We start from the raw sequence: 12828 nt of genomic DNA on the forward strand, positions 1-12828 counted from the left end.
AAAAGTAAAATTCATTGTTGAATATCCTCTCCTCCCCTACTAATACTCACTTATTAAATTATTCCAATTATACTTGTTACTACTAAGTTATACAGCTATTTAATACTGTTTGAATTAATAGGATTAATATATTGAATTTTCTTTATTGTAATTTTGTGTTGTAATGCTGACTGCTGACACTTAAAGAAGTGATGGAGACATGTTTGATTACACTAAGTCATCAAGCCTTGATTGTTAGCCATCTTGATCAGTTTCCTTTCAAAAGGAAACACAAACAATACATAAATAAACAACAACACATAATTAGAGAGGGGGATTCAACACCACGTTAACTTGTAATTCTGTATAGGGGGTAATAGGGTTTTTCTAACCAGTAAGGAGAACCAGGTTCCAAAATCATTCCCAGGATCAGACTCAAAATAAGAAAAAAAAGAAAAAAAAAACCCTGAGAAAATGTGGCTGAAGTGAGGGCGTCAAAATGTTGGTCGTGTCTGATTTAAACGCAAATTTGTGATGTCTAAAGGCAATTCCTGACTTGATCCCAAATCCCTCCGGGACCATAATTTATAACACTTATCTATTCTATTTGCTATTCTTTACATACCAAGAATGTCTAAAAGTTCAAGTAGTCAATTTTCTGTTGGAAAAACCCAGGCTAATGAATCTTCCACTTTAGCTCTATACCCAGCAAAGGACACTGGGTAAAATGAAAGTAAAAACAGAACACAATCATTTGCAAACAACTGCTTTACCAAGTGTTGCCCATGTAGTAATCTCCTTTATCCAATCATGTGTTCACAAAGTGGTGAACCTCGCTCCATCCCCGCTGTGAACAGCTGAGCCTTTCCAGAATGCTTCTTTCATACCCAATCATGATACTATCACCTGCTGCCAATCAACCTGTTTACCTGTGGAATGATCCAAACAGGTGTTTTTGGAGCGTTCCACAACTTTCTCAGTCTTTTGTTGCTCCTGTCACAACTTGTTTGAATAAGCATCCATTTACAAAAAACATATTGTCCTTGTACTGTTTTCAAAGAGCATATGTCAAATATGATCAGCAAATTTTGACATTCTGTTTCATTTATGTTTTTTGCATAGCGTCCCAACTTTTTTGGAATCTGGCCTGTATATTCATTATTACTAATGTTGAGTTAATGACTTCAGTTCAACTGCGGGACAATGCCACGTTATTAAGATTACAGCACCCTCTTGCCTACAAAAAATAGTGCCCTGTTAAAAGGTGTTAAAATTGTTGTAAACTAAAAATCTCAGACATACAGTATTACATAAAAAGTGTCACACTTGTTATGTCACTCAGTAGTGATTCAGCCAATAATGGTCCTCATGTGTAGTATAGGTCTGGTCTGGGAGCATGAAATATCTGGCACAGTTTGTTGTAATATTTTTATTTACAGCAGAGGATTTGAGCTTGAAGTGGCTGACGTGTCATTTCAGTTCAGAGGACGTCCACATCAGCTACAGCAGCACTCTCTGCGTAGATCTTGATATTTGGCATGAAGGTAGCATCGCCTCAGCAGACGAGCATAAATCCACAGAGACAAACAATACCTCCTCCACATGTGGTGGCTGGCAATAATTACCGAGACATTACAGTATCTTGCCAGTACCTTAGCTTCTTTTCTTTAGCAGTTCTGCCATCTGCAGACACCTCAACACCAGCCTCACCACACATACATACACACACACACACACTCAGAGAAGGTGGAGTGTGCTTGGGCTTTTAACATAATGGGAAAAAAATATTATCATTAAAATAACTATTCTTTAGTAGTGGCTCTCCTATTTCATCACCACTTTTGGGCAGGAGACTGGGTAAGTGTAGATCTTATTAAAATGCTCATTGGAGTGTTTGGAGAGCAAACACATGGGCAGACAAATGGAGGGCACATGTAAGATCATACCATCTCCCTCTTTCTCCAGCTCGGTCTCAGCCCAAATAAACAACAGGGCTCTGTGTGAATTAGATTCCAATAAATAAAACCAAAAAGTGAGAAAATGAACAATAAAAAGTTGGAGAACTGGCCTTAAAATATGACCATGGGGAATGCTGGAGAGGCTGTAGTGGTGATTGGGTTACTGAGGACTCATTTCACTGTGTGACTTTTAGGTTTTTCATAAATGCTTTAGAAGCAGATTAATGACAGGGCTTTAGTTGATGATGCTGGCCCTGCTCTTGGTGTCTGAAACATTTTGTCTGAGTGTATCCAGTCCCAACTCTCCATCCATCAACATCAGTAAAACCCGTCCCGAGCTTTAGAACGCTGTTATTTGACGTTTTGTTGGCTGCTATTCTTGAGATCTAATACACAAACACACATTAATTCACATTCAAACAAGGCGGCTAATAAGAGCCACAAATTTAGTTTTTAATTGTGCAAACACTTGACAGGGCTGATAATGGGGAGCCTGCTCCACAGAGTTGTTCACGCAATAAGTCAAAACTCTGCTCAGATTAACCTAAGCACTCTGTAACCCCCCCTCCATCCCCTCTAACAAAGCTTTGCAGCTGCTCCTCTTTCTCTCCTCCAGATAGCTGCTGTTTAGTCATTTCTCCTCCTGTTCAGCTATGATGGAGTTTTGTTGTGGGCTCAGTCGGGGACAGATAACTGTTACGCCTCCGCTCAGTTTGGCTCAGTTCATCTCAGTTTATTTCAGCTCCCACTCAGGGATCTGCAGACAGACAAACCCAGCCCACTCCTCTGTCTGCTACGCACCATTTATCTCCCTGCCTGCTGAACTCTGTTAGGTGCAAGGTTAAGTTTTGAGGGCTTTTTTTGTTATCTTTTTTTTTAAAAAAAAACACTGTGTGGGTGACTGTGTTTTGCTGCATTTGTATTGTAGCCTACCAAAAGTCTCTACCTAGCCCTACAGCATCACAGCATGTGCAGTCAACCACAAGGACAAACCTCCATGTTAAAGAGCCTCATAAACATGTACAGAGAGATGATCTCACCAGCCTAGAAAAAAAAAAATCTTACATTCTAATTAGATTTTGTACCACACAGTACCACGCACAGACCATTTCTCTGTATGCAGTGATGTGTTAACTAGCCCCATCACTCGATAAGGGTTGTACAGTAATGGCAGCTCACTGTCTGCAGATGGGGAGCTTTCTCAGTACTCCAAACGTCTCTGCTCTCCCATCAGAGACCCTCAAACTTACAACATCTGGTTTATGCCATTCAGAGGTCACCGAGCCTCCTGGAGTAAGAGTGGGTGTTTGCTCCTCGTAGCCCCATTTCCTCCCTGCTTCTGCAGTTTTCTGGTAGCATGGTTCATCTGTGGGGGAGAGGTAGAATGGGGTGATATTGGAGATTTAGAGCTGGAGACATCAGAGTGAACAGCAAGACCTAAATCTCTCTTGCATAGTAGTGGATGACACTGCTGTCTGTAGTTTGCCATGTTTGAGATGAGTCCATATGTAAGATTAGCTTCCCTTGCTGCTGCATTAGGGCTGTCACCTTTTCCAAAAATCATGCTAGAACAAATTTAAACTAATATTAATTCGTCTGAATTAATTAGAACACAACCCCACCCCCCAGCGATGTCCATCTCTTTGTGCTCAGAGGGAGGGTCTTACCCAGTGTAGTCTATACATTTTCCTGTGTGCTATCATACAACTGGTCTATGTGTCTCAAAATTATGGCGCAACTTGCAATTTTATAAATCATGACTCCAGCTCTGTCATTGTGCTGAAAACCTCCTGAAGCAATGCCAATGGGCTGCACATCCTTGCATGTAAATTTTGCTATCTTATCTGTGAAGGCCTTTATCTGAACCTCTGGCGTGGGTCCTGAGGATGAGTCTTGTCAAAAACTAGGCAGTCAGATGAGGTTACGCACTGAGCTCCACACATCTCTGGGGCCTCCGCTGCCTCACTTAGGTGGATTCATATTTGAAGCATTGCAGTCCAACACAAGCTCATTGGTTTTGCTGATATTGAGCTTCAGGTGATTGTCGCACCATGTCATGAAGATCTCTATCAATCCTCTGTTCTCGTCTGTAAAAATAGCCTCTAAGAGAAAATGTCATGTTTCTCACTGGAAATTATTCACTGGAGTCATACATGTCATACATTTGCCACAAAAATACACTGAATAAATTCAAAGTCTCCACTGCCTATGAGTCTGGACGGACATGGTTTCACTGCTACTTGACTGGTTAGTAATTTTAGTTTAAACTAACATCTATATTGGTGCCAGCCTCAAAAATGCAGAAACTGTCAGACTACAATTTCTAGTTATGACTACATTCATGTTAATCAACTAGACTCTCAAGAACCTATATAAAATGTAGCTTATTAATTGAAATTGATTGATTTCAGTTGGGTTTCACTGACTGTAGTACTGCCGAGTCAACTGCTTGCTGACAGGCCTCTCGTGTAACATAATCGTCACTGCAGGGTGCCACTTAAACAACACGCCTGGGACCAGCCCAAATCCTTGCACACCCACTCTGGAACAGGCACTTCTAAGGACTCCGATGCCCTTTTATTAACCTTATTAAAGTTAACTGTGTTATTCCAAGCCGTACCTGCGTGTTCTATCAAGGTTTACGGCCCCCGCACAGCATTTAAAGATAAGGGTGGTTCAGCCATGCACAGCTGCAGAGGAGGTGGGCGACACTCGCATGAAAGACTGCACATGGAAATCTTTCAATGGGACAACGCTTTTACCAGATACACTAATAACTTACTGGCTCCATGTGTGCATGTTTGTGCGGGAGCGATAGATGAGCGATTCCAGCCATCTTATTCTCTCCAATCTTGAACACCCCCTGTTGGAGAAGGCGATGGCTCTGTAATGATACCGAGTAATGAGATGCAGATATTCCGATGGTGAAGCACTTTGTGACTTCACTGCGTTATTACTTACACATACACATATTTCTCTGTAGGACACATACATACATAGAAACACAAAGCTCTGAATAATATGAGCGATATGATAAGAATACGGCCATATTGGGGTTTTTTTTCTGTCAAGGTTAACAGTAAATTTTTCCATCCTGATGTCAAGAATCCAGAGCATCTGGCCTTGGCCAGATTCAACTCGTGGGAGACTTTGGGGAGGGTTGGGGGAGGACTTTGCCTGTGTCGTGGGGGCGGTGTTCCTCTGGGAGCTTCCAACCATTTGTCGTGGTCCCTGGCCAGTTGCCAGCTCTGTGCCGCAGTGATACAGTACCGAAACACAAGGATTTGTTGCCACTGGAAGAGCTCCCTGTTTCCAGTTACATCAGAACTAAAATTTCCACATCACTTTAGCAAAAAAATGCAGTCAAAGGAAGCAGATGTAAAAGAAAGAAATCAAGTGACTTCGACTTAGAGTGAGAAATGATGGCTTTTATTTGTTTGAATACGAAGAATTCTTTTACTTTTTGTTGAGGTAGGATGACATCCTTCACTGTTTCCTTCCAAAGCACACAGGGTACTAAATCGGTCATTGGCGGGCAGGATATGCTCACTTGCATTAGAAAGAACCCGAAAACAGCTTTACAGACCATGTGCTCTGTTTGACAACCAGGCAATGGGATGTTGAGTAATAGCCTGCGACTTTGAGACTGAGACAGCAAAAGATTTAGAGTCTGAATTTAAAGCACAAATTTTCATAAGTGCTGCAATTAATGTGTGATCAAAATGAAGCCTTTCAGGTGGTATTGGCATGAGTGCCTCTGATATCCCCGGAGGACTTGCTAGAAATAAGTACCTGGCCACGGCTTTGGACAGAACATGCAGGCCTGTGCCAGAAAGTCTGCTGCTCTTCCACTGCCACAATAAGCCGAGGTGGCAGGTCATTTGAATCTGGCCAAGTTGTTGTGGCCTCTGTGTTTTGTCTACTACGTTAAAGCGAATCTAAGCTTAGACGGCCTTTCGTTGGCCTTTCAGCTTCATCTGGGGAAAGACAAGTCCTGGATGGCAAGTCCCAAACACAGACTTCGCACAGACTTCAGGACCTTCCATCCCAGAATCCAAAAACACTAGACTGGCACTCTCCTACATTCTCCATCCTCCACATCTCATATATCTGTCTTCTATGATACCATCTCTGTCGTCATCTTTTTGTCTGCCCAGATATTGCCAACCTTTCGGCTTTTCTCAACGTTTACTTTTTCTCCCTCTCTTTTTCCTTACATTATACATCATATAAGTTTGGGAAGCTGAGCTGGAGGGAAGTTTAACTACTCAGACCTGGACAAGAGACCAAGTTCCCTATAAGTTACTGCACTTTAGCCCTGTTGCAGGTGCTTCCACTCAAGCCTCACTTGTCTGCGATGTGATTGTTAAAGCTGTTGTAGCTGAAAACACGACTGGCTCTTCAGGTTGCTGACAGATCCTACAGACTATATGCATTCAATTATCTTGATTAGACTTGTACTTTTGTCCTGAGCTCTGTTTTCAATGTGCTGACAGCGCTTTGAACTGTACAGTAAAGGTGTGACGAAGCAAGGAGCAGAGGACAAGTGAGGCACTTACAATGTGATATTCAATGATACGTTGAAAATCCGATGAAATAAATTAAATCCTTTCTGAAAAGCTTGGCCTATTCTGGCTATGACATGCAACTTTGATAAGCTCCCGCAACCTGGATTATTTTTGCTCCACCTGAAATGAGGCATGATCTCAGTAAGGGCCACAGATTCTTTGTAGGCCCTGAAATGACATGCATCCAGAGTTCAGCCTGCGGTAGTGAAACAGTCGATATATGATCGGAGTGACGGTTGATTGCACCTGGACCGGCCCACTGTACTTGCTGAAGTCATTTTTCCATGCCGTGAAGCCCTAACTAACATCTTGCAAAAGCCACTTCTTTTTTTTCTTCCAAACGATGGAGTTATTCAGAGACCATGACACTGAAATATCATTGAAGATGATACTGGAGGGCTCAGTCCCGTGACCTTTTTTAATGTGGAGAAGTGGTTTGGTTTTTGGAACTGGTAATGGGAGGCTTGTGGGCTTGAATGGAGCGCAGACTCCTGCTGTTATGTTCATGATTGAGCCTTATATTTTATACCTCTCTCCACGCTCTTCCACGGTCTACCACTGTTATATATCCCAAGTAGAACGCTACAGGACTCATTGTAAGTTATGTTTAAAGACTGCAGCGTCTGCTCAGCTAATACATCTTGTAATACTATATAATTTTATGTCTGGTAGGTGATGCCGCACCAGTCAAATGGTCACTTAAACTTGCCAACCAATGCACCCAATGATGTTCCATGCTCCTTAGTAAAAAGGAAGGTTTTAAAGGGGTCAGGGACTGGTCCTCTGGACTGAACAGAAGCTGCCTCGGGCAGTGGGCTGATGTCATATTCTGTCCTGCTTTGTGTTGGCCGTGAACAAGGGGCCCTAAACACTTCTCCTGTTGTTTGGCACCTGACTCAGGTTAAATCTGTCTTCCCACCCACTGTCTGTCTAGAATTTCTCCCTTTGGACAAAAACTTGTTTACATTAGTGCAGGAATCATCATCACAGCAGTTGTTATTTCTTGCTGTTGCAGACAGCCATTCTTCCCGGTCATTTCTTGGTGCTCTTTCTCATCTTTGTCCTTAGTGTCATCATTCTTCTTCTGTCTGCACACATGCTTTAATCAGATGTTATTTATGTCAGTCTGTATCTCAGATGTTGTGTTTCTTCACTTTATCTTGCTCCAGTTCATTTTCCTCTTTGCTCTCTGTCTCTTTCTTCCTCTGCTATGCTTCAAGCAGCCGTTCCTCCTCCCTTGGATGGAGAATAAGGAGGTAAATCAAGCCTTGAGTGGATTAGGCTACAGAGTCTGCAGCTGCTTCTTTTGCTGCCACCTCTGTCTGCCACTATTTTTCTGTACAGATGGGCCTCTAGCATGTTCATGTTTGAAATAGTGACCTGCTAAGAAAGCCCCCACATGTTGTCACAATTCATCCCCCACCCCCCAGTGGTCTGGTGAGCCTATTCCTGAAAGATATATGAGGGAGGTCAATAACTCATTCAGCACCTGGGAGAAAGTGCAGGAGGGAGGAAATTGAGTCGAAACCCAACATTCATTTCCTGTATTCGAACAAGTTCATTTTCACCAGACAGAGGGTTTGTCTTTCTGTGTGTAGTTCAGTTACAAGATCCCTTAGTATCTGTGCTGCCTTGTCCACCACATGAGTTATCAACACACTGATGACTTGTCTCACAGCAGCACATGTATGTAAACACTGCCCAAGTTACAATGTCATGGTAACCCTTACCACATTTTACAACCATGCAAACTCTGTGTTGTCAGATTAGTCCCTGTAATTTCCTCATCTCGCACTGCCCTAGAAAACCCCTGAGGTCTTTGACCTATGTGACTAGTAATTTGACGAGTATCATGTTTAATGCATTTCATTGTCTGGGATTTTTTTTGTGTGTTTTACATAAAAGGGATCTGTGAAAAACACTGTTATTTTCTTTAACCGCTGTGGAGGTGTGGGCGTGAGAGGGGAAGCGCTGCTTGGCAGTTAAAGTGGTCACTTCCTCCGTACGGGAAGCTTCGGAGGCCCTGGCCTCTCCGCTTTCTCTGAAGACTGTTTCGGCCATGCTGCACAACATTATGCTGGTACTCTGGACCTCTGGGCTGGTCCAAAACTAGCCACAACAGAACCCAGTGGTCTACTACAACACACTGCCAGGTTCACTACACACAGCCGCCACACGAGAGGGTCCAGAATAGTCTGGCCAAAACAAATCAAATGAAGCCAGACCAGCCCTGCAAGAAACAAGTCAGTCCACCCTTTAGTGGTGATGGTTTGGCTCAGTCTTTTTTCCTTTATTCTTCTTCCCCCCTCTCTCATTTTGTCTCTCACTGTCTGTGCTGGACACAGTTTCTGATGTTACAGATCTATACATGTGTCCGTGCATCTGGACCTGGCTTTCTTTCTCTCTCTCTCCACTTTTTATAGTGTCCACACACAGTGATTTTACCACCGCTGTGGTTGTTTCTTGGCTCATTTCCTCTCTCTCTCTTTCTGCCTCCATTTCTGCTCCACTCTCGTCCACCCATACATTCTCATATTTAATTTCAGCTTTGCAGAGTCCTTGTTTAGCTCTTGGCTTCTGTGCATCTCTTTCTGTTGTTGTTTGAAACTGGGCTTTCTCTGGTTCAGAGGGTTCAACCTGACATAGTGACCCCAGAAGGCGAGCGCAGTGGCAGCTTGCGTTTTATCGTTTTTCCCCATTACTGTATTATTTCTGATCAGCTAATGGAGCTAATGTGTTTACCATAATGTGTCATTGGCACACACCACACAACTTGGAGAGGGAGGAATTGTTGTCAGAAGGAATAAAGAGTTGAATCACTGAGAGTGTAGACAGGAGGGGAGACTTCGCACCTGGGGAAAATAATGCTTTGGGACTCTCACTCTCTCCTTCCCTCCCTCGTTCCCTTCATGTCCTCCTACCAGTATCTCAGCAATGTCAATAGTAATGACAATACCCTATATCTCCCACCCCCCCACCACCAGTCTCAACGCCCTTCCTACACCTCCTCACCTCATCCCATGTCTCTTTAAATCTTTTTTTTAATATATTATGTGAGATGTTCTATTGGGAGTTCCAAGTTGTAAAAGATTGAGCGGGCCAGCTGCCCTCAGACAGGTTTGTGTTAGCTAGAAAGTTTTTGGTGATGAGGACCACAGAACCAGGCATTGGAGGATCACATACCAAGGACAGTCACACACCAAGCTTGAGTCAAAGCAGGGGGGTCGCTGTAATGACTGGTGCACATGTGTTGTGTGTAAAACCTCTTGTTCAGCGGCTTTTTCTCTGCTTTTTCGTACTTCTTTCTTGACCACAGAACTTTTGTAGCAGTGAGGTATGAGGCGCTAACACTACACAGAATGAATGTGAGCTGAAGAGCGGTGCAGGATATCATCTTGATACATCCTGTGCGTCTGCTCAACGAACTCGGAGACTCAAACCCCAAATCGCCTCCAAATGGAAAGCAGAGGGTTGAGAGTGGCAGATGACACTCCATCTATCTGACTGCCCAGCAGCAGCAGCAAGTTAGTCAGCCGTGGCTCTCGCTCCAAATGGTCTGAGCTGCCAGCACACACTTGCTCTAACCCAGTCCGAGAGCCCGCCAGTTCAGTCAGTCAGTCATTCATCCAGCCAACGACGTCAACTATTGTTTTCAATCAATCATTTTCAGCTACGAATTACACCAGTTGCGTCTGTGGTGCTTTTTTCTTCCTCCTTCCTCTCTTTCGCTCTGTCCTCTGATGAAAGACACTCTCAGAGAGGTAGCCAAGCCACTCAAGTTTGTTTTGACGTTTCAATGGCTCCATTGTGAATGTGTTTAGAGTTTCCTCACATGATCACGTGTTACTTCAAAGGGTTTTCAAGCACTGTGTGGTTGTGTTCAAGTTTGAAGCTGGGGGGGCTTTTCTGGTGCATTTGTATAAAGGGAGCTTTGAGGCATAATACCCGGCTTGACTGCACTCTGTCTGGGCCTGACCTTCAGTATATCTCCTGGTTAAGTGGATCACAGCCACGCTGAAGACCAGAACAACAAACAGGTATCTGCTACTACTCACAATCAGTTGTGCTCAAAGACTCTGTTGTGTTTGGAAGGAACCCTGCTCACTCGATGGTTTTCTGCTCTCTCCTCCCCTCTGCTTAATCTTGAAACCATCAGCTCCCCAGCCTGGTTCCCTGTAAATTGAATTTGAAATATTCATTCTTTTTATAAGCCGGGTTAGTAAACCCCGAAAGGCCTTATGATTTCAGCATGTGTTGCTCTGAAGGGATTCACATTTAGCTATGGGACTGCTGATCCATGCAACCTGGTTCTCTCACTGTCACCAACAAACTTTCATGCTGTGGTGATGTGTACAGGCCTCATAGGCCTGGATGATTCTAAAGGCTCATGACATCGGTTGGTGTACAGCCAAGCCTGTTCACTTCACTTACCTCAAATCCAGTTCTTTTAAGTGCAAGAGGTTATTTCAGAACAGTGCAATTCCATTTTAAGCTTTCAATATAAAAAATATTGACATAACCAGCACAACAGCCGCACAGAATTTGTCCAGAGTACTTCTTCCAAAACTTCTGTTTAGCAAACACACGTGCACTTTACTCCAGGAATTGATTGTTTGCAGGCAAGAAAGATGTGTGGATGGAAATCCTCCTGAGGCATGTGTGCCATCTGTTTAGTTGAAAATAAAGAACGTTAATATTGACCGTTTCAACTGATCCAAACGTGGAATTTCTAGCTGCCTGGCATAAGGTTTCTGGAGTTGTTTCTGATTGGGGACAGCAGTGTTCCTCAAACAACAGGAAAGGCCAGGACAATAGTGGGAAGTAAAGGCTGGAGGGGAAATGCTTTATTGCTTCTACATTCCCTTTTCCTTCCACTGATAAGCAGAAGAGTAGCATTAGAGTGCTTGTTTTTTCTGTAGCTTGTAGTACCTTCAAGTTTATGTATGTTTATTTTTGTGTATTACTTAGATGGGTGCATCTAAGGAAGAGACAAAGAAACGGAGAGCATCCATAGATGAGAAAGCACTTCTGTTATTTTGTGTTATTATTAAACTGCCGGTGTTTTTTTGTGTCACTGTTCGTGCATGCCCTTATACCTCCCACTGCTATACTGACCCTCTGTTTCCTCTTCCCTGTCTGCAGGCCTGTATGAGCTGCTGGCCGCTCTGCCCTCCCATCTGCAGCCCCATGTCAGCCGCCCAGAGGACAACACCTTCCTCCAGGACATGTTCGGAGAGAGAAGCCTCCACTCGCTGATCAAGGTAAAACAAAAAAAAATGCACCTCTTTCTTTTCTAGTTATGAGTTGAAGTTTTTCATAGTGGTTCAGTTAATGTATATGTGATTTTAATGCCCATGTTGCTGTTGCCAGGGCACTGCAGTTGTCAAATAGCAAATTCATATCCATCACAGTTGAGGTACTTCAGTTCTTCATAAATGCTCACTATCAAACCAATGTTTATTTTCAGCACAGTAGAAAATCGTGTCCTTGCAAAGCATGTGCTCTTTAACCAGCATATAGCTATACTCACATCATGGAATTTAAAGAAAGAGTTCTATAATCATGAATAATTAGCTTTAACTGGCAACCTCACCACAGTATCATCTGTATTGCTTTTTTAAAATCTCAATAATTTAAAAAAGATGTAAAAATATGAAATAGTAGTAGATGTTATCCCAACCCCAGGCTTCTTTTAACACTTTATCTGGCATCTACCTTAAATCTGCATTAGCCACCAGCACAGTCACATCCTTCCTCTCGTGGGACGGGACAGAATCTGAACCCTCTCTCCCACAGCCCACGCCCCTGAGCCGACCTCTCCAATTCACATAAAAACACACATTTCTACCTTTGCTCAACACTGCTTTATCCAGACTGCCTGCTTCCAGTCTCATTCATTCAATGCTAAGTTTATTGTCATTCCAGCACTCTACCCACCCAGATCTTCTAACTCCCCCTCTGCCAGCGTGAATGGACCTGTGGTCCGGTTACTGCCTGTTAAACTAGCTAGCTGCAGAATTTGGGGAGAAGATGAGCACATTTGATATCTTTATATGCTAGCAGACAGAGATACTGTAGATAATGAATGCAACACATTTTGTCTGTCTTCCCCAGTCTCATCTTCACTTGGGATTCTCTGCCATCTGCAGACAGTCTCCTTCTTCATCTCCTGCTATTGGAAAGGGAACAGGGAGGTTTTTGTCACATGGTGTTTTTGTACTGTAAATCAGCTTGTCAGTCACTTTTCAGCCAGTAATTATGTATAATAACTGCTTCAGCTCTTTCTGTAGTCCATTGATGTAACTGGGGTTTTTTTTGTCAAT

At 43.1% G+C, this 12828-nt stretch overlaps 1 protein-coding gene across 1 annotated transcript in view; it reads left to right on the forward strand.

Annotated features, from left to right (window-relative positions):
* mpp7a (membrane palmitoylated protein 7a) overlaps window positions 1-12828 on the forward strand; it is a 131645-nt gene that overhangs the window by 35292 nt on the left and 83525 nt on the right. Inside the window, exon 3 of the mRNA XM_041961721.1 lies at window positions 11648-11766. Within this exon, the coding sequence (XP_041817655.1) occupies window positions 11648-11766 (119 nt within the window). The remainder of the gene's footprint in view (window positions 1-11647; window positions 11767-12828) is intronic.

This window comes from Chelmon rostratus, chromosome 20 (genome assembly GCF_017976325.1).
Source record: "Chelmon rostratus isolate fCheRos1 chromosome 20, fCheRos1.pri, whole genome shotgun sequence".
Classification (NCBI taxonomy): domain Eukaryota; kingdom Metazoa; phylum Chordata; class Actinopteri; order Chaetodontiformes; family Chaetodontidae; genus Chelmon; species Chelmon rostratus.